This window comes from Pezoporus occidentalis, unplaced genomic scaffold (assembly GCF_034315485.1).
Source record: "Pezoporus occidentalis ecotype Australia unplaced genomic scaffold, CSIRO_AGI_Poc_V1 ctg327, whole genome shotgun sequence".
NCBI classification, from domain to species: domain Eukaryota; kingdom Metazoa; phylum Chordata; class Aves; order Psittaciformes; family Psittacidae; genus Pezoporus; species Pezoporus occidentalis.
Window position 1 is genome coordinate 411,081 of NW_026915235.1, and position 26,775 is coordinate 437,855.

At 37.5% G+C, this 26,775-nt stretch overlaps 2 protein-coding genes across 13 annotated transcripts in view; both read right to left on the reverse strand.

Moving 5' to 3' along the window:
• RPL35A (ribosomal protein L35a) overlaps window positions 1-26,775 on the reverse strand; it is a 153,519-nt gene that overhangs the window by 63,353 nt on the left and 63,391 nt on the right. The window lies entirely within an intron of this gene.
• Window positions 1-26,775, reverse strand: part of LRCH3 (leucine rich repeats and calponin homology domain containing 3) — a 68,648-nt gene that overhangs the window by 32,975 nt on the left and 8,898 nt on the right. For all 12 annotated transcript variants that reach the window (XM_062629002.1, XM_062629000.1, XM_062629003.1 and 9 more), the window contains exons 2-6: window positions 7,324-7,468; window positions 5,689-5,815; window positions 4,833-4,938; window positions 4,508-4,644; window positions 3,412-3,521 (exon numbers count right to left, since the gene is read on the reverse strand). In XM_062629002.1, the coding sequence (XP_062484986.1) occupies window positions 3,412-3,521; window positions 4,508-4,644; window positions 4,833-4,938; window positions 5,689-5,815; window positions 7,324-7,468 (625 nt within the window). The remainder of the gene's footprint in view (window positions 1-3,411; window positions 3,522-4,507; window positions 4,645-4,832; window positions 4,939-5,688; window positions 5,816-7,323; window positions 7,469-26,775) is intronic.

Sequence of the window (26,775 nt, forward strand, 5' to 3'; positions counted from 1 at the left end):
ACAGATGTCAAGTCTGGCAACTGCTGCAGATAGCTACAGTAAAAGAGACAATGGGACTTGTCTGATCCACTGCAGATGGCATTTCACAATGGCTCAACTGTCCTACTGGCACTGGATGCCTCAGGGAGAGCTGCAGCAATAATTACTATACAATACACAAGGAAGAACAAATTTCAGGAAGCTAATTGCTTCACCCCGTCATAACTAAATTGCAGGTCATTTTCTCTCCGTTATTGCTCTCCAGTTGTCGCTCCCTCTGAAATTCCTCTTTCAGGAAACACTTATTTTCAAATGAATCATTACTGATTCATACTGTTGTTGTTATTATTATTAATGCAGTATTGTATGTGTGCATGGGACTTTGTATAATAGCAACAGACGATTATCCTGAGCTATTTTAATTTTCAAATAAACATAAAATAGCAAAAAAGTAAGAGGAGGGATGACAAAGTTAAGCTATACATCTACTTCTATGCTGATATACACCAAAAACCAAACCTGTATAGGCATGGAGTTTTGTTTAAATAAAAAGAGTTCACTTTTGTGGCCCTGTATTTGAACAGAAAGCTCATTTGCATAATAAACCCCTATAAAGAAGAAGGGGGAAAGAAAAAACAACTTCCTTCTTTTGTGTGGGGAAGCAAAAAGAATGACCATAAAATCACCCATGCAGTTAAAGAAATATTTACTTGAATAACTGACAACTGAACTATATTTATGTGAACAGTTGTCAGTACTTAAATAGTGTCTTTAAAACATGGGTCAGAGAAAAGAAAAATCCATCTGCAGTGTAATTCCATTATAAATACATCAATATTTTCAGAATCTCCCAAGTACCCTGTTGTAAGGTTGAACAATCACTGCAAATTGAAGAGCATCAAAATGACTATTTGGCTACATTTCAAAAATGAGAAAGTATTTTGATACAAATTTTCTTCTTTTAGCCTTCCTTTTCAATTAGAGATTTTGAAAAGCTCTACATCTAACAGTGAGGGCTACCAGGAAGCTCAAGAATTCATAATCGCTGTTCCTAGGACTTTCTTCCTTTTTAACATGAAAGCTGCTGTCTCTCTAACTTTCACATCTAAAAACAGCTGCACACTCAATGCTGCACACTTTACATGTTTATAATCATACCGCAGCCATCCTGAAATCAGTTGAGACTTATGATTTTTATTCCTCTCTGACCAACAAGCTACAAGGAACAATGACTAAGCATTTGGACAGATCAGAGCATTTTGGGGCAAGTAATCCAGAAGGCTATGTAAGAAGGCCATGTAAGGCTTGAAATCAAAGCATGAGAAGCTAAATGCCTGGTAAAGCCAACAGCCAAAGACAATACTTGCCAACACTTCAAAGACACCACTCCAAAGCCACATTAAAACATGTATTTTTAAGAAAGAACAGTTCTCCAAGTCCCAGAATATCCAAGACACTGGTTCATGCGTGAGTACTTCACATTTTAAACCTTCTAACTCCAGCCTGTACCAGTCTGCCACAGTGCCAAAAGAACTGCTACACAGCTTGGACAGTTCTGCCTCCTCTCAATCACATTCATTCCAGCACCAGCCTGAGCTGCTCTGAACTTCAATCTTACAAATGAGGGACTGGCTGCAGCAGATAGAAACTTGCTGCAACACAAATTTCATATATCTTGTTTAGAAAAGGACTGTAACATACAAGATTTCACTCTGGTAAAACAGTTTGATAATCAGCTGCACTACGACTTTGAAATCCCACTTTCTACCCTAATGTTTCAGAGCATCTTGTTTTATTAGCAGTATTAACAACTTTGTTATTAAACAATGTTTGATGAAGAGAGATCTGACAGTATGACTCAAACTTTCTTAAACTTTTAAAAATCTCAACCACTCAGTTTCAGATCCTTAACCTTCATATCCATGGTATTTCACCTAGCTTATCAGATAAAAACAGCAACAAAGTCTAGGTGTACAGACTGATACCTTTGTTCTATTGGCCACCTTTGAAGAGAACAAACATAAAGCTCTTATGACTTGCCTGGAAATATTAACTATATTGTAGTAGAATGCTTTTATTTCTCTCACCCCAAGTTCCAGAAGAATATAGTAATTTGAGATCCTCTCTTCCACTAGATCATTCTACTGTTGCCTCCTAATATATACTCTTAACCGTGGACAGTTGAGAGTAGGTACATGAAGACAGGAATAATCCCCTGTAAAACTAAATGCCCTGAACAGCATGGTAATGACAAATAATTCTACCACCAACTCTTATATCCTATTGGGGATGGAAATACAGCTAAAGGAATGCCAGCTGAAACTCATTTCATATGCTTAAATCTGGAGGCAAATCCAAAGAAAGCATATGCAAATAGCTCTGCACTTGTTTTTACATTCATAATTCCAAGTTATGATTGTAATACATTAATTCTTCTAATTGCACAAAAGCAATTAATGAAAATTTCCATAGTAATATACAACTGAAAACAACAATAAATCAGTAACCACATAGTCCACTGATATTTTTAGAATTTCTCTTAAAAAATACACAAACTATGCTAGAGATAAACAGATCATGACACTTTATCATTTAGATAAAATACCATGGTTTAATAACATGGCAGAATCCTCAGTATTATGCAGAAAACATCTGCAACAGCTTATACTCTAGGAAACTGAGTAACACTCAAAATGCTTATATGTTGACCTCACCTAAAAAATTAATAATTTAAGATACTCTGCGCTGATGAGGAATCACTCGTCAGTCCCTTGTGCAAATCCCTCTTCACAAATCTGTCTCATGATTTATTGTAATGTGCTCTGATTTCTGTTTTATTGCTGCTAAAACAGCAGTACATCCTTTCCAGGCAACTCACTCCTCCACACCTTATTACCACCTTCCAAGATGAAATTTTTCTATATATTTAGTTTCATACTTCACTGACTCCCTTTCTTCTATATAACAGAAATAAATCTTAACTCCTGCTTTTCTCTAGACATCTTAATCTAGCAGCAGATACAACTGACTGTTCCAACATTTGTGTTACAATGCTAAGCAACAGTGCCAAGTGAAAGCTTGCCAAAAATAGCAGTATACTAATAGGGTGGAGATCAGCATTTACACCTGTGGTTTGAGCACAGCAGTTATAAAATTCTGTACAAAAGGCTCAAAATCACAGCAGGGATGTACTTCAGGAAGTATGTGGAAAATATTAAGATCTTGTAAACTGAACACGTGTTAACAACACAAGAGCATGCACCAATTCCTAAAGTGCACCATGAGATAATATAAATTACATTCCTCAAAGCCACATCCATCAATGCACTTACTGAAGAATGATCCTTGGCTCTAGTTTCTTTAAAAACTCAAGGCAACTGAAAAATTTTTCCTGAATGTCAAAACTAAGAACTTGGATTGTGCCAGACTTACCAAGATCCAAATCCCATGGGTCTCCTATCATAATCAGGCAAGTCTGGAGCTATCTTGCATGCTTCTATGTTCAGGTATTTAAATATGTGGATTTTTCCTTTTATACATATCTAAAAAAAGAAAAAAAAAAAGAAATAAATTACATAGGTATAATCTGACAATACATTTTCAAAGTACTCTACAGGCATTTAACCTGTAGTTGAGAAGAATAAATGAGCACATTTACATCAACCAACATATCTTTTCTTCTAATCTCACTGCATTTTAGAGAAACAGCTACAGTGGAGCATGACAGGATGCACACGACAGACAAATGGAAGCTACCCTCCAAGTACATCTGGTCTGCATGCAACTGTGTCAGCTGGATGCTGAAATTTCAACACGCAAACAACACATGAGTATTTACAAGTACTAGAATTTATATCCTTGGCATTAGAACGGCGCATCGCACCCATGCCCAGCTCTGAATGGCAGTAGCAGTCTGCCAAAGCAAGCTCAAATTTAAAGTGAATGAAGCCAGTAACAGCTGGTTTTGCTTTCAAAAGGGAGGCAAAAACCTACTTCCTACAGGTCTTAGCAAGTGCCCTCCTGACTCAGAAGCAGCAGCTCACAGTAGAACCTGTAATACTCAGGGGCTTATATACCACATTAAAAAAATCAAATTAGTCACTAACCATATTGCAGCTTCTAGCTCAAAGGCTAATTTGAGCACTGCGCTGCAAAGTGAACCAGCACACAGCAGCACTGAGGCCTCAGTCAAAATTTTGACATTTGAGTGGCACAAAATCAGTCTTGCTTAACAGAGCTTCCTCTCTCTTACACCAAAAGCAGAAGTGTTCTGCTAACATTAACAGTAGTACAATGCTAACAGGGGAATTCTTAGTAATATCCCATCAATGAGACTACTAATACAGTAAAGTAAAAGAAGAAAAGGGACTTCTCAAGCTGTGCTGCGTATTTAACACTATTAGTTAATACAATTTATTTGAAGTCCTCTTGTTCTTAAATAAAGCTCATAATATAATTCTTCAGCATCCAGCTTTGTTCTGCTCTTTATAGATGAACTAGTCCATCTGGATTCCTAGCTGCGGTTTACCTGTGCAGGGGGTGACTGGAGAGGATTGTTCTCCAACATGATGGTCTGCAGATGTCTGAGGTTCCTATAACAAACTGGTATTGTTGTTATCTTATTGCAGGAGAAATCTAATCGGATCAAAGGCAACTCAGCAAGCTCTGGAGACAGAAAATAAACACAGAATTCAGCAGATTAAAAAAAGTATTAAAAAAATCAAAAGTATAAAACTGTGTGTTTTACAAAATAATTAAACATGCTGCTTCTAGCTCCCACGGGAAGAAAACCGCATCGAAAATACAGAAGTGCTTTAGGTTTCTGCTGTTACAACTGACAGTCTTTATCTCACCTTCAGGTAAACGCACCAAATTATTTCTTCTGACATTTAGGTCCCGCAAGGATTCCAGATTTCCAATCTGTGGAGGTATTGTCTGTATTTCATTACAGCTCACATCCTAGAAAACAAGAGTAAAGAATGAGTTATCACTGACTGGTAGCCTTCTGTTAAGTAAAATATGTAGCACTTTATTTAAGGACTGAAAAAGACAACTATTTACATAACATGTCAGATCTCTATATTCCTTAATCTCATTGCTGATATGAAGCATTATTCTCATTTTAAATACATGGGGAAATAAAAGTTTTACAAAGATTTAAGCATTCAGATGTAGAGGGCTATTTTAAGTTATCACATTCAAGTTATTCCATATTATCTGAGAGAGCACAACTTGCTACATAAAAGCTTTATGCCAGAAACAAATGCATGAAGAGCTCTAATTCCATCCAGCCTTCCTTTAAAAATTAAGGAAGACTTTTAGTTAAATTGACATGGATCATTTGCTCTCCAGTGCAAGGCATCTCTCCCTCATATAATTTTTTTTTAAGACGTCAGAGTATTTCAAACTCTATCCAAAGTCAAAGCATAGTTGGAGATACTATAGGAGACATAAATCCTCCTTAGGCTAAGGGCAGATGTAAGTAACTTACGACTGCATGCAAGTGACTGGTTTAGAATCACAAAGTTCTCAGCAGAATGAGAAACAGGATGTTGACCTTGTACATGCCCAGACAGCATCCTAGTTACTGCATTATTTTGATCAGTTTAAAAGAAGTTATTTCTTCTGAGGCACGTCTGAACCTATTAAACACATCACTTACAAATTCAGGACAGAGTAGTAATAGTTAAAAAGCAACTGCATACTCACAAGCTCTGTCAGCTGTCTGAGCTGTCCAATTTCTTCAGGTATTGAAACCAACTTATTATTACTTGCTATCAAGACTTTTAGCGGTAGACTACAGAGGTGTACTGGCAATGTGGAAAGCTGGTTTCGACTTTTTGGACAGAAAGAAAACAAAATCATCAGAACTCTAATGAACTCACATTCTAATGAAACGAAAGACACATACAAGAAGCAAATTACAATTATATAAAATCTGAGTTGATCATCTAATTACTGTAAAAGTAGTTCCATTAAGTCATTCTTCATTACTTGCTTTATTCAGTTACATGTGAACAAACTCTGAGTATCAAGTACCAAACCTGATCAGATGTTTCTGAACTCATGTGCTGGGCAATATGTTATTTCAAGTGCTTCTGATGAGGGGCCACCCTCTGTCACAAATGACTACGAACAGAGTGCAAAAGCCTTTCAGATAGGTAGTACTGCAGGTGGGCACATACAAAATGCCACAGAGAAAGTCAGTACTTACTGAATATTTAAAGTATATTTCTAATTGAGCAAGTCATGTGGATCAAAAATCATGGTGTGCTGGATTTCACTATTACAAAATGCAGCCTTGAACATTTCACAATAAATTACTATTAAAGCAAATATGAGGTCATATGACTGGACTGTAACCTCAGATGAGAAACAGGAAGGATGAGAATGGGCTGTAAAAGACAAAGATTCCCTTTAAAAATAAAACATAGAAAGGAGCAGTGGCTGGATGATTAGAAAGAATTTTATTAGGATCTTAATTAAGGCTTTGATCACATTTAGCAAAATATGCTGTATTTTTTCACACTTGAAATCAAGATTTCCCTGCTATTAAAGAAAAAAAGTTCTGAGCAGTAGTAGTAGGTGAACCAACAGCAACTTTTAAAAGGATAATAATTGGACCTCACCTACTAGAGATCATAGCAATAGGAAACCCATACATGATTCATATCCTATTCATACAATTCTCACCATCAATAAAGAAAATAAAGAAAGTATACTAAATTGGCAAAAGTATAGCAACAGCAAAAAATAGCCTGACGTTTTTCCTGATTGATATCACTGCCAATTTGTGATGAGGCACTTTCCATGCCTCTTAAAAGGCCTTCTACAAACAGAGGATGCTGTACACAGTTAAATTAAATCAACAGCCTGAGTTGCACTGATTAGCTTTTGCACCAATTAGCTTTTTGGCAATGCTGCCAGAGTCATATTAATGCTTAAGAAAGATCGTTAAAAACTATCAATGCAGTGAAAGTAAAGGAAAACTGCATGAGCCTTGCTCAGCTACTGAGAGCTGAAATGTAAAGACTGTCTAAAAGCTCTATCATCTCTTTCCAGTCTGCATGCCTGTATTTCACATGAAAACTACTGGAATTTGTCTGGCTATTCCTTTAAGCCGGAATTAGCTTTCTTCTTCATACTCAGTTCCACAAGCTGCTAGTTAATCCTCATGTTCCTGATCCACCTGAGTGGGTAAGACTGGTTCAGGTGCTTTGATCCAGTGACATAAAATAAAACAATGTCATGATCACACACCATGTTAGCACTACTTACAGATGCATTAAAATTTATAAACCTAGACTACTGATGCTAAAGCAAAATTTCTAAGACAATTGTTACCTGATATTTAGAAATGTTAAAGACTGTAAGTTCAAAATAGCCTCTGGGATGTATCGAATGCAGTTCTGGTACAAATTGAGACTCTCGAGGGAGACAAAGTGACATGCTTCTGCTGGAAGCTCTGACAGTCTGTTCCGTGACAAATCTAAAGGGAGGGAAAAAAGAAACATTCAGTAAAGCTCTTAAAACTCCATGAGGACAAGTATTGTCTGTGTATTCACTGTCACACAGTTGGACAGGAATTAGTTTCGCTGTCCTGCCTGCAAGAGTTTCAAAGTTATGAAGTGACTCACACATGAAATACATCAACATCTTTTAAAATCTTACAGCCGCAATGAGAGAAAGAGAGCCTGATGCAACACTCCTTTCATAGTCAGACTTCCATATCCCAAAATGCCTTATGCTTATAGGAAGATACTTTAAGATGCTGAAAGCCCAGCTTCAAATCTCTGTACCGAGACCCTCTTTAAATAATGGAATTGGCACTGGGTGTCCAGTGCTGTAATGAAAAGAATCAGAAACTACTTTTCTCCCAGCCCTCTACTAAGGTACTCAATGCTATGTGAAAATCACAGATTTTTAGTCTAAAATACATACTTCATATAGATACATGTATATTCATGTGTAACAGTTCCAACAGGGGAAACATGAGGCACACACTTCAGACAAGCCTTCTATACTCTAGAAAAGCATTCCCTCCTTCAGAGAGATACAGTTCAAGCCTGTAATCTCAACCAGGCAAAAGAATGGTTTACAATAAAGGGTCTTCCCAGCTGCAGAGAAATGCTCTGCTTGCTGCTGGCAGTAAAGTTTACTGTTATCTTTGTGGTCATATATTCCTCACTCAGCAAAAGATAAAAAGTTTCACCAAAACTCCTACCAAACTCTGTATATAAGGAATCAGTATTTTTCCTTAGCCTGTTCCAATTACCAGTCTATTTGCATAAAATACCCATTGGTAATACTCTCCTTCAAAAGTACTCACGCATGGAACACTCGGTGGATAAAGAATTAGCTCACAACTCAGAGAGTTCTGGCCAATGGACCAATGTCCAATTGGAGACCAATGACAAGTGGTGCTCCTCAGGGGTCAGTACTGGGACCGGTGCTGTGTAACGCCTTTATCAGTGACATGGACAGTGGGACTGAGTGCACCCGGAGCAAGTTTGCCAATGACACCAAGCTGTGTGTCCACACTCCACCTGGAGTACTGCTAAGGACTAAGGCCCCTTCCAACCCTAACCATTCTATGATTCTATGATAAAAGCTGTATTGTGATAAATAATGCAGCTACAAAGGGCTCTTGTTTTTAAAGGTTAAAGAAAGCTTTTGCTTATAATGCCAGCTCCTGCTTCCTAACACACCCAGCTCTTAAGTCTGACAAGAGTTATGCTCACATCAAGAACAGCTTGTGTCAGCAGGGAGTTCCTACAGACATACTTCCTGTTTAATAAACTAACTCTTCACCTTAATATTTTTAAGGGAGGGCAGACATTCATTGTAAGAACCCATATAACCTGAATCAATGTTATACATGATTAAAAAACAAATAATCCAAGCTTAACTGCTACTTTGTTTTGAATTTCGAATTTTCCTCAACAGCATAAAGGATGAAGGAACCATCAGATTATTTTTTTAAGACTTCCAATGCAGTCTTAAAGAACAGAACAAAACTCTTTGTCCATTCAGCAATGAGTATTTAACAAAAAAAAAAAAAAAAAAAAAATCACACCAAGTGCTTCTTTCCAGCTTGTATCAAACTCAAACATGACCTCAGCTTAAACTTGTCCATACTTGATTCTGAAAAATCAACAGTGGGAGCCAAAACTACAAAATAATAGAAGTCACCAATATTAAGTGTGCATCACGTCTTGAATTATTTAGTTGCCTTACGACAGGAAACAATTTGAGATCTTTGCCCATTTTTTCTTTGTGTGAAAAATACCTCTTTTTCCACTTCTTCTTTTCTTTGACGAGTGAAGGAAAAGCTGCTCTTACAATTGCTAAAGGCAGATTCCATAAACATCCCAATCTTACCATATGCTAATCCAGATAAAACATCAGATAAATGCATCAAATGCAAAGAAAGACCACTGTGATAGGTCCTGCTTCCTGCTACTTGCCAAACCCAAAGTCTTCTTACTTCTGTTGATCATCCCAAGCCCTTGTCTTGTCAGAGTTTGTGGGAAATCCTGTCAGAATTAAATACAATGGTTTTTTTTTCTGAGCCCCTCAGCACCCAGCCCCACAAACCCTAAGCCAACACCAGGGAAAAACAATGGTGCAAGCAGCAGAGTCCCTTGCTCCAGTGGCATGGATTGTTTTTGCTGATTTAAAGCACTCGCCAAACTCCAGCTGAAGTGGAAACAGCAAATGAACCTGGCTGATCAGAACCTGCTTAAGAATCTGTAGATAGTAAAAGAGTCAATAAAGCAATTGTCTATATCCTGCTTCCTTCACACAGTATACACTTTCAAAGGAATTTCTGCAATGGACACTTATTTTGCACAAGCCATTTCCCTTAATATACTAGCCTGTCCTAGGGTGTCTTCTGCTTTACTTCCATAATATATTTTTTATTAATGTTTCAGTGAGAATGACAGCAAACTCCAGCTCTCCCCTCCTCCATGTTGTACAGCTGCAGTAAATTCAAAGCAGAGTAAATAGCGCTAAAACTATGCAACAATGCAATGTCCAAAATGGCAACATTCCCAAACATCTCTCCTGTGCCAACACTGTTGTAATACGTAACAGAAGAGCCATTTCCAAACAAACATATTGTCCCAACACATAAAAATGATGTGCCCTGAAAAGTTTCTTGTAAGTGCAGCCATAGTATTTGGAATTACTGAAATTATCTGTGACATATAGAACTCGCCATTAACATTTCACTGCACAGTTGTATGTTGCCATAAAAGAAAGGGAGAAGAATGCAAATTATTTCAGAGATATCAAGAAACAAGCAAAGGTAATTCAGAAAGAATACTTAGCTTCCACACTGACTAGATGTTTAAGCACCTACTTAAAGAATTTCAACACTGGTTCACTATAAGGTGCATTTTTCCTAGGGACTCTGGAGGATGGAACAGAATTCCACCAGTTATCTCACAATGTAACAACATCCTTCAGCACATGGTTTTAGCCCTCCTTCACACAGCTGTGTTGGCAGTCTGTTTTAATACTACCCATTTTAACAATGAAACAGGCTTCCCAAGTAATGAGCCATATTTTCTGGCAGAAGAGTTGCAAAGAAAGAATTTCTTTCAACTTTGTTTTGGAAAGGGTTTAACCACAAACATAAGAATTCACAAGTGCTTTTTGTTTCACTTTATCTTACCAAAGAACATTTAAATTCTAGTGTTTACATATTGTGCAGCCCATGAGGCATGAACTAGTCAAGAATTTAATATATTCTGAGCTATGATTTGGAATTTCTATAGAAGTAACTCCCCACAAAGTAACATTGGGTGTGAAGAAGTGAAAATATATTTTTTTAAACAACAAATGAGCTCATTGCATGATAGAAGAGAGACACCAAAGCTGGCTAGCCACAACAACTAAGTTTTTCCAGACTTCTCTCAATCTACAGTGATTTTTTAAAACTTGGCACTTCTGTTTAGCAGTAGGAATTTGGTGGGAAGCAGATTAAATCGAAGCTGAATTTTGATGCTGCAGTGTAGTCTCTTACATCATTAGAAGCGGGTCTAACCAATTACAAGCTTGGTTAAGAAGCTTGCAGCATTTTTACCCAGATGATGGCCATGAGAATGCTAACTCATACACAGCAGCCATGATTTCATATGCTTGAATGGGGAGCTAAGAGGGAATGTCTGCCAGGAACATAAGAAAAGGCAAGTGCTAGAAAAACACAGACTAAGTGATAGAGTCAAACAATATATGATAAAATACAGTGTGAATTCCAAATCAGCAAATGAAGAACTGCTTTTGGTCATTCGTAATCGCTGCCTTGCCGCTTTGCAAACCTCCAACAAGTATTTCAATTTCCCTAAGTCCAGAACACACTATCCCTAAGACTCAGAGACATTTCTGATTTTGGCCAGTTTCTCTGGAACCCTCCTCTACTCCAAAAAGTAGACCTTAAATGGACCCAGAAATGGAGCAGAGACTGCAGCAGTCATTGTATGAAATGATTCAACAACTCCATCCTCTTCCCCCTCTTCTTCCTAGAAGTATCTGAATGAAAGGAACAGCTCTAACAAAATCAGGAGAGAAATAAAACCACCAGTGATTGGTTAGATATTTACACATATGCTACCCTGTAGTACGGCAGTAGCTGATGCTTTTCCAAAAGAGAAAGTGGTGAAGGAACAAAACTTAAGGTATTTTATTGAAAATACCTTTTCAATTGAGACTTGTTTTAGTGATATTTTTCTGCTACTGTATGCATAAAATAACTTCAACTACAACCAGAAAACCAGAATGTGCTACAGTATAAATTACTGAACTAAAATTACAAACTAAAAGTTCTGCAAAGATTTCTCTCAACTTCTCGGAAGAACATTGTAGTGACTTCTTATTTCAAATCTATTTTTTTCTTTTTTTTTTTTTTTAACAAATACGACAGCATGAATTAAGAACCAATTGCTGTCAAATCAAGAGAGGAGTAATCAGCATGATGCAGATTATTTGCTTTAATATATATGTACACACCCTTGCTGCTTGACATACCATGAACTCCAAAGAGCAAATGACTAATTCTCCCCCGAAAGCACAAACATTGAATTTCAGTACGCGCAAGTGTATGAGTGGAATATAGCTAATATAATTTGAAGTAGGATTCACCTGTGGTCACATTTTATGGGCTAAAATTGCTGTTACCAGAAATCTGCTTTAAAAAAGGCTCTCGTACCCTGCTAAAAATGGACATGTTTCCTTGAAGGCAAGATTATGTGGAATTTTGGCAAAGGAGAAGCATTCTTTGGAACTAAGCTCTTTGTGAAAGATAATAAAGCCAAGAGTACAAACACAAAATGAAACCTCAGAGTGGAGTCAGATCACTGACCTTTTCCATCTTAATTGGGATTCTGTTCAGAAAGCCAGTAAATCCAACGTTAAATGCGACTAGAGAATACAATACGTATAAAATTGCATCATTTGGCTCTAAACTTCAACTGTTCCTGCTCAAAGAAGAATGCTCCTCTGACACCAAATATTAGCAGGGCTGTGTTCACACATCTTTAACTTAAGCTGTAACACTACTTTTGTCTCCAAAGTAAAATCACTGATACACAAGGATGCACTATTTAAGGTACTGGGTACTTTAACCCACTCCATACTCTAGAAAGAAAGGGAGCTGCAGCTCAACTGCTGCTGGCACTCAAACTAGCTGGGTGGTGCTGAATTCCAATTCATCTAATGCTAATGTGATCAGTCCACTAATCCTGTTGCAATGGGAATACAGCTTCTGCTTTCATTCCAATTAATTATGACAATGAAGGCCAGTTCTAGGCCTGGGCTGCTCTACACCATTTCGTTGATAAAAATCTGCCTTTTGTCACCAGGGATCTGCATGTGCTCCCCATGCACATTTTTTTTTCTTAATTTAAACCAGCAAAGCCTACATTTTTGGCCATCTATTCAAACCCAAATGTCAGCAACCACCATAACACCCTGCTGGCAAAATGCTAATGTAAGAGAGATTGTGACTTTATGTCAGCAGCTGTAAACTGTGAGCTCCCACCCATGATGTATCACATCTTCTACAATAACCCAGTTGCAGCTGTGTGACATAAGCCGTGAATGTGCTGCAGTGATGCAATAACAATACTGGTATCCATGAATTGATTTGAATCCTGATGGTGACACTGGCTACTATATACTGCCCTTAACTAGGATGACTTCATTTGAAGGGCAAGAAAATGTTTTGTTTTCCCTAAAACGATGAGAACAGTTGTAATTTAAAAGCACGCCACAATTTTCTTTTTCTAACAGACAAATCTAAGATATATTAGCTTGCAGCTTAGAGACAAAAACATTTTCATATAAATAATCAGAGAAGCCAATCAGCGACCATGAGGCTGACAGCCAGAACAGTGACAGAAGGCAAAAGGCAGAATGAACTGCTGTATGAGGACAAAGCACAGCTGTTCAAGAAGAAATAAGATCAAAATCTGGAACTGTGTAAACAGACATTATTTTTCTCCCCACATACACAACTTAAAGACCAGAAGCAAACTCCATAGTTTCACAATGATAACAACAAAACCGCAATCACACTGAAGAATACCCTTGAAGTAGCTGATGTAATCTCACAGATATGGAAAGCAGCTCACCTGAACAACTCATCTGCAACCTACTGTTCCGGAAGAGTTGGTCTGCTCCTTGGAAATTAGCTGCTTAGGTTACAGGCATCTTTCAGATAACGTCACTCAACAGATCTTTTGAGGAACTTGATGCCGTCTGATTGCTCAATTATGATGTTTAGAATCAAATCTATTAGAATGATTACTCACAATTCCAAATGCATTATATAAACTTTAACTCCACCTCTTGGTTGTCATTCATTCTATCAGCCAAACAAATTCATGCATATTCATCCTGGTTTTATGAAATGATTTGTTTCACCTTGCAAATATTTCAGAACTTGAAATGTTCTCAGGTTATACTGAGAAGAGCAATGATTATGATTCTGATGATTTTTAGGAAATATTCCCACAAAGCTACTGAAAGAAAACAAATAAAAAGCAAGCACAGTCCTAAGCAGATGAGCTGCTGGTATTATTGTCCTGACTTGCACAAGTAAAACCAGAAATCATCATTAAATAATACCTCTGTGTATAATTCTGATGCTGTTGGTCTCTGGACTCAATATCTAGTAACATTTTCCTCTCTAAGCACTGAAAATGTTGGCATCCTTAGAGCTGCATTTCACACCTGGAGGATTTCCTGACACAGAAGGGATGATTTTGCCTCTTCCTGCCTGCTGTGATACAACACTACCACTTTTGTCATACCCTAATTTAAAACTAACCTCAGAAATGTCATCTCCTGACTCACCTTCCACCTGCCAGTCCTGTCAAACCTGAAGTTTTCCCAACTATTCTCCCATGTATCCGAGATACACTTCTTGTAAACCTATTAAGTTAAGGTGAAAGGAGGTGAGCCAAAATGAAACACTTCCTTCTTTGTTTTACCTCAGTAATGTACAATGACGACACAACAGCACCACTGCCCAAGCTGGAATACCCAAGTACCAGGCATAATGAAGACTATTTTCACCCACATTATTTCTGTAGCCCTGTAATGAAATACATCCCCTAATTTCTAGTTTCAATTTCCAGTATTTCATGAAGGAAAATTAGATTCAGACATGTGATCCATCCCTGATACACTTACCACATTTCAGTTATCAGCAAATCCATTCTTGATATGTACGATCACATTCCTACTTAGCCACAATACTAGCAGCATTGAACTGTGTTTTAACCATTTCCATAGACTAAGATTTTTTAACCAGGAATCTCCAACCTACTGGGTTTTGCCAAGTGAACAGGCTATTATTTCTACAGTTACAGGAAACAAGGCAAAGTATGGTGGTTTCTTCCAAATGTCAACTTGGTGGTATCATGCCTGGAATGCAGTGGTGTTTACCACCAAAGCCTGCTTCACCAACCTGTGAATATACTGCATAACATGCAAAATTAACTGAAAGATTATACTTCACATTGAAATCATGCTCTGTATCTCCTGTCTTGTGTGCTGAAGACAAGGTTTGTAGCATGCTTTTAATCAGAGCTGCTTAACACTGTCCTTTATAAACCATGCTTCAAATCATTGCCAAATCATTGCCAAGCATCAGATGCATGGATCAGTTTCACAGACGCCATTTCCTCTGACCACACTTTTATTTTGGAACACTCAATACAAATAACACGGCTTCTTGCCAAAGGTTTAAAAAAAAACAAAACCCCTCACTTTTCTGAAGACCTCTCACAAATCCCTTGCTTGAGGCAATTTTAGTGACCCAGAACTATGGCCTAAGCGTTTACCTTCAACACACAGTTTGCGACATGAAACCTAGCTAGCTTTTGTTTTAACTCAGGAACATCTTAAGAATAGTCACACAAGGGAGTCTTGCTAAATCTGCCTTCCAACTCACCTGAACTACAGTAGGGATTTTTTAGCAGTGTTGCCCCTTCAACTCTTCTCCATTAGAATACAACACATAAACCCAAGAAATTAATCAACTGCAACTCTCTTACTGAGCCTGGTCTTTGCAAAATTCACCATCCCCTGTTAGGGCTAGAAAAATCCACACACAAAGATCTGCAAGAACTTTAATCATACTAAATAAGAAAACTCAGTCATACCTGGGATCAAAGAAGCAAACAAGATTCCAAGCACCAACTCCCATTCTCCCTCCCTTTTCCTTTCCACATGATTTTAATGCGTATTTGCTGTAGTTTAGCTTTCTCTTTTTACACATGAATGAAAACTTCACAGGTGTCACCATAAAACATACTGACTAAACACAAACACATATTTTACAGTCCTGCACTTAATGTCAGCTGCTGTACATCATCTGACAAGAAAGCACATTCCCAAAGAAAGCAGGATTTTCTCACAGGAGCAGACTGTGTAAGCACTGCAAGAAGAGATAAACACTGTAATCAGAGTAACAACCTGGAATACAATGCCACTTCCTCTGTAAAATAATTTATTTTTCCTTTTGCAAGAAATAATATTGCTTGTTTACTAAAAATGAAAACAAACAACCAAAAGCCAGTGGAAACTATGGAACACCATTACACAGTTGTGTGGTTACCAGAGAGTGACAAGTTCCAGTCCCTGTAAGTAACAGAGAACTCCTAATACTCCAGCTGCTTTTCCTCTAGTTGGCTCTGGAGCAGGAAAATCAGTAGCGTCAATGAATCAAACTGTTATGTCAAGTATTATTTATTAATTTTTCAATGGAGATGCTGGCTTCACAGTCAGTCACCATAAGCCAGTGAAGGGAACAATTCCTTTCTGGCCATGTGTTATCATGCCCTCCTCTTGCACCAGCACTCCCAACTGTGCAGCCACACAGGCAGTTCGGGCTCGTTAGTAAGAACAAATCCTGCAAAAAAACCACCACCGCGAATAGTTTTCAGCCCTTCTAAGGCATGATCTGATTCATGCTGCAGTTATGTAATCTCTAACATCAGTATGAAAGAGAGGACAAGAATGTGCATGGGAAGAAAGGGACCATGATTTTTGGCAGTAGTTGGGATTTGGACTAGCTGGTGCATGAAACTGCACTTTTTTTTGTTCCTTAACACACACACTTACCAAAACACAGCGTTCTTCTCAGAGTAGCAAATACATTGTGATCAGGGATTTATTCGCAAGTTTTGCTCATTACAGATACGTACCTGGGTATGCAGTATGACATTAAGGATGGCACATGGTGGAGCAAAGCAAACACTTCAGGAATGAGAAGCAACCACTTTTCAGATGAGCAGGGAGCAGAATTCAGTGGCTTTAGAATGGAGGCAGATAAAGGAAGTCAGATGACTTGGGCCTTATGACTGGTCAATAAACAAGAGGACAGATTACCGACAGAATGCAAACTGCAACTCATGTACTGCCACACCAGAGATGATGCAAATTGGAACTGTTCAGCTATGGTTGAAAACAGAGACTAATTCTAACCCCCTCCTATACGGTTTGGGGTTAAAGAAGTATTTACATACACTTTACTTCCATCTTCTGCTAGAAACCCCACCATTCCCGTGATCTCTCTTCCAGCAATTTCATTCCCTTTCCTCACTAAACTTGGGCATCCAGCCAACAGCACAATCACGCTTCTCTTTCAAACCACCCTAAAACATAAAGCCAAACAAACTAAAATAAGTGAAAGTTGGAGGAACAATGTCGCAATAGATCTAACACTGAGGAAATGAACCAGAATCTCCAGCTCACCAAGGCCGGTTAAACTGGGGAAGTTCAGTTCCTCCCTGACCAGCTGCATTGCAAGAATCTCTGGGGTTTTGTGCAAAACACACCTACAGTATTTATCTCCAAGGGAAAACAGCCTTTGGACTGCACATACATAGGTGGTAAGGCAGCATACACCCCTTCATTGATAAACGTGTTTTAAAGGAGGCTGTTTTGGTTTGACCCAAGCCTACTCCTTGTTGACTTTTAACTAAAAAGAAAAACAAACAAAAAACCACAACCAAGCAACCAACCAAAAAAAATATATCAAATCATAGCATAAAACCTGTGAGTCTAGCCTTTTATACTAGTTTAACCAAGACAGTTTAAAATGGCATTTGAAAGGCTTGGAGATACACCCCCTGGAATCCAACTATACTGGTGTAAAATTATCACCTCTATTGGATACTCCTTACCAGCCCTTTGCTGTAAGTTACTGATTCTGCAACACTTCTGTGAGCATTTCTCAATTTACATCAGGCAGAGAAGCAGTCAAGTTAGCCCACATGAATTTTAGAGTTGTTTAAACCACTCTTGCAAATTTTGCCTGAAGTTTTGAATTTTGCCTCCTTGGGGAGGACTTACATGAACTGTCTTTCTAGTGGACAGGTAAGGGCAGTGACTTCCTTTGGTAGTACAACCTCCTTAAAGTAGCTGTTACCTGCATACTGGCAAACGAGTTGAAGCCTCACCTTTACAAGAAGATTAAAAAAACCCATATCCCAAAACCAAACAACTGACCAAACCAAAACCCAATCCAGGAGGGAAGAAAGAAAAAACCTTATGAAAGAAAAATCTTTAATCAGGATTTTCTAAGCAGACATTACTTGGACTTGAATCAGATCAAAGTGCTCATTACTTAAGCATTCTATTTTCTTCTAGCATTAAGCAACCATCTCAGCTAAAACAAAGGAAACTAAGCTCATTCTGTAAATGCTTTGCTGCAATAACACTACTTAGAATCATTACACAGTTCAGATTTGCTCGTTTGATTCAGGATTTCAATCCCAGCCTATACAACAGGAAATTTCTCTCTCCTATATTTCTTCCTCATCTATTTTTTATTTAAGACATCTGCTTTTCTCAGTTCTCAGGATCATGGAGAATGAATACCAATAAATGGACATACTCCCACCAAAAGTATCAGCGCTTCCCACGATGTTTGCTTCCCATATGCCTGAGCTGGTCTTGTCCCATATTATTTAGGGAGGACATACCTTCCTTCTATGGACTCTTTTCCATAATCAGGAAAGAATTTCTCATTTTCTGTTACATTCCCATTTAATACCTCAAGAAAACCAACTATTAAAGACTTGAGTATAACTTCTCACTTTCACAGGAGCAGAACTAACCTAGTTGTCACTTCATAACTTAAAACAACTTTATCTTAGTGATCTGGTTGAGAGCGCAGGAGAGAGGAACTGCTGTACAGAAACAGGAATGAATGTGGCAAAGGTCTACAACTTTTTCAGCCTGCTGTGACACTGAAGCTATACTCAAGCTTCGTTAAACTTCAGCTGACATTCTTTTGCTGGGTTGTGTTGACCTGCTGAGTCTAAAAGTCAAGTCACTTAATAATACTTTTTTTATCTTGTTTTTAATTAAAAAGCTTCCTGTTGTTATGAAACTTGTCCTCACATCATGGTAAGTTGTATTCAAAATTTACTTCAGTACAGGACACAATGCAAGTTGCCACCTCCAGAACAGAGGGCTGAGCTACTGTTGTAATGGGAAGACATTTGCTCTTTAAGAGAGGAGGGAAGGCTGTGTGCTTTATGTGGCAACTTTTCATTTCCTTACACCTACAGGTTTAAGGAAACACGTTTTTCTCATGGTCCAGAGGCTGGCCAGTAAGCACCCAAATGGCTTTGAGGTCTTCACACACATTATCATCTCCTTCAATTCCATTTGTCTCACCTTTCCATTTTACATGGAAAACCTGTAGTATGCAGCATGTACTAAAGGTACCACACACAGAAGCAGCTATAATATAGCAGCAGGAAAACAGAAAAGACTCTTACCAAGAAGCTATACTATACATACAACTTCTCACAAAAAAAGGAAAACAAAAAATACAAGAAATATTAGTTCCTTCATCTCACTATTAGACTCTAAGGTACTATGCTAGATACCATATAGTTTAGAATCCATAGTCAATCTTCAGTTATTCAGAAAAGGAGGGGGAAGGAAGGGTCAGAAAATGTGGATAAAGTAACACACCACAAGTTAATACAAAGGCTAATGCAGATGGTGTGCAATGATAAGTAATGACAAATACTAACAGAAAGGTATCAAGACCTCCTAGGCAGCAGTGAGCCAGGCTAGAAAGTCCCTGTAAGGCAGCATAGTGCCTTTTCAATAAAGTTATGTTGCCTAAGCTGGCACCTCCACAACCAGCTCAGGCACTCCAAATACACCAATTACATTTTTAAACCACCCTCAACAATCTGTTCATGGCTATCAAGAGTTCTGCCTGAAGAAACTATCAGTGTGGAAGACTCTATGTTACCATGACTTTGCTTAATGCTCTGTTCTGGCTTTCCTCTGTATCAGTGAAATATCTCTTATATTCAGTAATTCCAACAGCTCTGTCATGAAACCGTAACTTGGGGAAGGAGACCTGGCACAGACGAAAGGCAGGAACAGGTTAGTCAGGAAGGCTGGAAACATAAAATGCAACCAACAAAGGCTTCATATTTCCACCATTCATCTATTTATTTCACTAAAAGCTAGCAATGACTTCAGTTCATCTTAATATTATTATCCATAAAATTCACATATAAATAAGTCAGCTAATGTGACAGCTGCAATTTACCTACTATCCCATTAGTTTTGCATATTTCCCTTATATATTTCACTGATCAGTTCAAAATACATTACTTTACTCCCTTTTTTCCACAGACAGTTTAAGTTGAATGATATATTAAAGTCAGTAATAGGTGGACAGACCATAAAGAAAAACATTTTAGCTATGAATACATTTCAGAATGTCATAAGTGGAAAGTTAGAAACAAACCAGCTTAAACCAGAACTGGAAATTCAAAGGTCCTAAAAAGCAAAGTGAGTAATTTCACATAAAAAGGCCAATTACTTTCACAGAAAGGCAAGCATTTCTATAAAAATTTATGGCTGTTATTACTGCATTTCTCTGAAGCTCTTAATAGAGTGCCTCCGTATTTACAGCACTTAGATGCAGCTTCATCAGACTACACAGTAAGGTCACCAAGTATGTCTCATAGCACTGCAGACACTAATCTGTCTTTAGCAGGATGGTATTTTATTGAGAAGAAAAGTCAATAAAGTCCAACAGTCAAAAGTCCTATGTTCTTTTAATGACTCCTTGAGGCCATCTCTCATGCTGACATCATCCCTAACAAAAAAAGTCTGTTACACTTTACACCAGCAGTGCTGCAAATTTTCAATTGGACAATTATTGCCAGAGTTCTAGAAAAAGAGCTGGAGCCTTACCAAGTCGTCTGTGCAGTACAAGCCATTTTAGTGTCAAGAAATAAAACAACAGTACAGAATATGTATGGAAAATCCCCCCCATCAAACAGAGAGGACAGCCAAATGAAGAGATAAATGACAGCAATTGCCAAAACATATGTTCATCATATGAAATAAATTTTGAATCTGGAAACCATAAAAGTCACCTTCAGTCAAAAGCACGCCATGCCGATGTTAGCAGGGATCAAGAACTACAGAACTGGTGGTCACAATTACATGCATCTTCATTTTTTTAAAAGCTCAGCTTGCTAAGAGCTAGTAGCAAGGCTATCAAAAGGATTGTTACATTCTCAAACCAATATTTGAGATGAACTCTACATGTCTTTTTACAAAAGTATCTCTGGCAGCAAATACACAACACAAAAACTAACCTGATCTCACTACAACTTAAAAGAGAATTCTTTTAAAACCAAACCCATCCCTATTCAGGAAAAGGCTGAAGCGGAGGTTTAACAGTAAACATTCCTCCTCTGAAGAGGCCATGATGGAAGTTAATCTCAAACTGTAGCACTCACTTTGAAAATTTTTGGCTGATTGGTTCTATCCCTCCAGCTCCTCTGAGAAACATCAGTTTTGTGCATGTAACAACTCCATCTATACCGTCTCAGTGCAAACTGCACACAGCAAGAGAAAAAGGAGAACAAAAGTTTTTTTGCATTATTAGAAGAATTCTTGACAAATGCTGAGCTGTGTGGCAACTGCCCACACTGCACAACAATGATAAGAGTTCTACTCCAAGAGATCTCTGCTACTCCATTTTCAAAATGACTTTTAACCCCTGGTATTTTTAGAGCTCTCTCTATAAAACCTCATTTCACAAAGTGGTCATTCACCAACATGTAAAAATCCAAATGTAAAAATCTCAAAGGTTCAGATAAACTGCTTTATACATGCTCACGCATGGGCACAAACATGACACACTATGTATGGAAGCACACTACTGCTCCTTAGCAACATGACACCCTGCCTCTTGCCCACTGCTTATGAAATACTTGACTGTGTTCCAGGAGAGCAGGGTTTCATTTTACACCACTGCTTCACAGAGTTAGCAGTGAGGGGAAGTGGGCAGTAAGTGAACTCTTCCCCTCCCAACCCCCGTGACAAAGTTTCTTCAGGTACAAACAAAAGGAATTGCCCAACTAAAATTAACTTTAAAAATTCATTTTCAAGCAAAACACGTAACAAAGCCTTGAAAATGGAGCTAGAACTATTGTCAGATTGTAAGTCTATGCAGAAAGCTCTGGATCCATCTGTCTTTTTTCCTATTAAAAATTACAAGCATTGTTAAAAGCATAGATTAATATTTATTCAATCCATTTATCTTTCGCAAAATCTCGCTAGGATAATAGGCTTGGGTAAAAAGAAGAACAACAATCTTCAGCTTGGGTGAAACTGCAGGTAAACTTGCAGTTCCAGCACTGCAAAAAAATCCCAAACAAATCCAACCCCACACCATGGAAAATAGTCCCACTGCAACAATCACTCCATGAATTTTAATCAAGAGACTTAATGGAAACAATTCACCTTTAACAACTTCCACAAGCCTGCACAGAGTTATGGAGAGATCGGAGAGAAGGACTTTGATGCAGCAAAGATACTGGATAGCTTAAGAGTCCTGAAATTACAAATCTGATTTTTAGATTTCAGTGCAGAATAAGTCAATGAATCACCCACAGCAAAATGGAAAGGTTATACATGGAAAATAATTGGCTCTGATATGCAATTTTAAAAAGGCACTGCATTAAAAGATTAACTGTGGTATAAATATGGAAGTGATCAGCAAAAAGAAAGCAGTAAGGGTGGAAAATGTGAGTCAAGCAGGATATTTGAAGTTTATATAAGAAGAAAAATGATGATAAAGCACTAACAATAGTGACGGCACTAAGTATTTCTTTTGCCCTGAAAGTAATACTGATCTCATTACAGTATGTACAAGATGAGGAAGAAAATCTATCCTGGGATGACTAGAAGCACATCTGTACTTCTAACAGAAGTAAAATAAAACTCTTCAGGCTATTATAAAACAAGAATGAGAAACTTGTGAAAAATCCCACCATAAAATATATTTGCAAATAAACCCATTTTAGTTTCTACTTCAACTGCTAATATTTAACATCCGTTACAAATCAGAATTTACCTATCATTATTAAACTGCAACTACAGCCAAAGAAGAAACAGCTGTTACAATTGCAAGAATACTACATAAAAGAAACGGAGTGCCGCATTTCATTGATACAGAGTGAGAAAGCAAGAGTGCCAGTGATCACAAGACAGGATGCCATAAACCAATTGAAACTTCGGTAAATGAGAATTTGCCACTGGAGTTTGACATCCTATGAAAAGGTTAACACCAACAATACAGGAGGAATGACCTTCCTGCCACAAAAGCTACATGGAAAAGTCGTCACATGGGAAGTAACATGAAGAAAACACTTGAACAGCTGGAGCGAAACAAAGTTTATGACAGTGAAATTATGCTATAAGTGTGAAGCAACATTAAGATTACAATTACAATTTCATATGCACATGTATTAAACTCTTGTTCATTAATCTTCTTTCCCCTCATGGAAGATGCTACCTGCCAGAGACAGGCTGTTTTATCAGCTAATAACACCAGTACACCAACCAACTCCATAACACCACATACTCATTTTGCTTATTGAAAAGGATGTCTCCAGCTTTACAGATGTTAACATCCCCAGTTCCTCCTCCTAAGTACTGTCATCCCAGCACAACAGGCTATTTTAGGAGATTACATGATGTAGTAATATAGTTTCAGATCAAATGGCATGGAAGCAAAATACAAAGGCATATTAAAAAACTCTTTCAACAACTTTAGTCTATGTGCAATATAAAACTTGAAATGAAATCAAATTCAAGCCCCCCCAGGTAAGACACATGGCTTATATTATTTTTTTTTTTCCCCTCTTCTCTTCATGGGACATAAACTGTGTTTTCTAGAATTTCTCTAAAATTGCAAGATTTTGCCTGAGAAGTAAAATAGTACACCAAACAAGTTGTTCTACAAGTATCTCTGACATAAGTATGTATCACCATGCAGGGAATGGACGTACCACACAAATTAGAGAGAGCAAGATGCAAAGAGATAGGAAACACAGAGACAGAAAGATTATTTAAGGTCAAAACCAGAGAATGAAAATTGAACAGGCAAATCTAAAAGGCATATTTTTTTTAAGTATGAACACATTTTCTTCTAATAATACAAAAAAAAAGACACTGTGTTGAGCAGACTGAAATACCCCCAGCTGAGCATCAGAGAATTATAAACTGCTTCTTCAAGAGTGAAGCAGGAGCCATTACCAGATCCTCTCTGCCTCTTGCACTCCATCGCATCAGTCCAATGTAGGAGCAAAGAGAAATTCTCTTGGTTCTACTTGGTTCTTGTTGTTTCTTTGCTTTGGTAATCCCCAACAATTGTCAGGTATCAGATACATTTCTCATTACTATACTGAGAAAGCCCCAGAGACACATGTTGTAGTCATTCATTAGAAGAGGAAACCCCTTCCCCAAAACAAAGGGGACAACAACTCATTCAAGTTATTCCAGAATCTGCTCATACAGGTTGCCATGTATGCTTCTAAAAACCCTTCTATTTCCATTTATTAACCTATTCAACACAGTCAAAAGTTGAGAACACCCTCATATGGGAAGAATATAGTCATGTTTAAAAAATAAATCACATTTCTGTCTGAAAATCTAATTAGATCGAAATAATAGCAGAGGTTATTAAAAAAGTAAGAGTATTTCTTTTTCCACTTAAACATTGCAAATCTGGCAGCACCATGCCAACAATTACATTACTGATGAAAATAGGTATTTCTGCATTTTGTTTTACATATTCAAAGAGAATAATGTGTTTTAAGGAAAAGGAATATGAACTGCATACTTTAAAAAAGCTATTTAAATGGTCTAGTTTCAAACTGGTGGCACATTATTGAAATAGAACTTCCAGAGACTTATTTCTTAACCACTTTCTATAGCAGCACTACAGAATTGTGAATAGAAATTATACTGCAGTAACACCGACAAAAAAGAATTTACCAGATTAACAGATGAACTTCTCATTTTAGCATGTATTTGTGGAAGCAGAAATACCAGATATCTAGAAGTTTACAGCTGTTACTCAGTTACATAATTCACACCCAAATCACGTGCACTAGAAATATGTGAGGGAGAAAAGTACCACTTCCGTTGTGCCTTCCCTCCTCAAAGCGCTGTATGCTTCTTAACAGCAGTAAAACATAACTCTCTTACCTATTCCCAAATCGCATCTGAATGGAATGTTATGGTGCAGAGAAAGTTAAACTCAAGAAAAACATATGAAGCATGTTAATTTCATAAGCAATAGAGATTTCTGGCAAGGAAAGCCACATTTAACGATTTATTTTATTACTACTTTAATACCTTGGTCTAGATGAACGTCTATGAAGTAGAAGAGTTTCTTGCATTAAGTAACAAAAATGCTCTTCTGAAAAAAGCAGGAAGAGCAATCAAGCTTTGCAACCTGCACTACAGCACTCCTAAGGTATTTTCAATATCTGAATGAATAAATTTTTAGAAAACATGGCATGCAGAGTTGTTTGTAGCCACAAAAGTCTCCTCAGAAACAAAACAGAAACATCAGATCTAGGACACAAATAGGTTACACCATATTCTTTATTTATACCCATTGTTTTTCATTCAACATGGTCATAGCCATCTGCACGCTTGAACTTGTGATGAATGTAATGATACGGAAAAAGCAGTGAAAGTTAATTCAGTGACAAATATGTCATATCACAAAAAAGTTCTCAAAATAATTACAATACAGGTATGTTTTTGTAACCCCTCATATTCTTCATACCTTACAGCATAGCCCTGGGAAAAAGTTCTTCAAATGATAACACGCCAAGTTGGAAAGAAACTACGTCTTTTTTGTCATATTGAGGTTTGTTGAGGTTTTGGTTTTTTTTTAACATGTGTTTAATAAGCACATTAATACTCTCATAGAAGTATATTTCTAGTAGTATTGATAAACCTTCAGGTAAACAGTAAGAGCTTGTAAAAGAATGCTTCTGAATAGAAAACTAGCCTCCTCCTTACCCTATGTGAAGAGAAAATAAAACTCTCACTCAACACCATTTGTTAACATTGACCATATCAATTAACCAACAGAAAGAAGAATGTAATATTTCAGAAAGATTTTAAATAGTTGCAGTGCACATGGGCACTAACAAACTCAAATCTTCTACCTCTTATTTCAAATTACATGTTAATGCTCTTTTCCCTTCAGAGAAAACAAAACAGCAGGAGTAAAAAAAAAGTGAGTATCCTGAATAAAAAAGAAAAATATGTTAAGTTGATCATAGTATGAAATCTGCAGTTAAATACTAGCTCATGATAAAACGCTATGACAGCACCTTTAAACTAACAATTCAAATAGAAAAGCTGATTTTAAAAAATGTGTTTAATGAGAACAGGAACTACAAAACAGATTGAAGGTTATCAGTTATGGGGGGGGGTGGGGTATTCTCCACGAAAACTTGCTTCACCTTGCTCAGAAGCTAATGTTTTAATCACCAGTAAAGCTTCTAGGCTTGCCTTCTTACACTGTAGCTTTTAGCAGTAATAATGATAACAATCTTTCGACACACAGGCCTCCCTGAATGACAGGATGATTTGCATGGCAGCAGAACAGAATCATGCCACATAGAATACTCAAATATTCTGCAACACATTTACAGCTCAAACAATCTGCTGTTTTAACATAGATGGGTTCCAAAGATAATTTTTTGACCTTGCTAAGCACAAATCTACCCACCCCTTGACAAGCCAGCAGAATAAAAGGAAGTAGCAGATATTTTATGGTTCATAATCACATTCAGCAGTGGCCCTCTAAAAAAAAGCTGAGCTTGGAGTCAATGTAATGACAAGCACCTAATTGTCCTGCTATTACTGTGCTCACTGACTCTCACTCCTAGAGAACAGTATGTATGACATCAATTC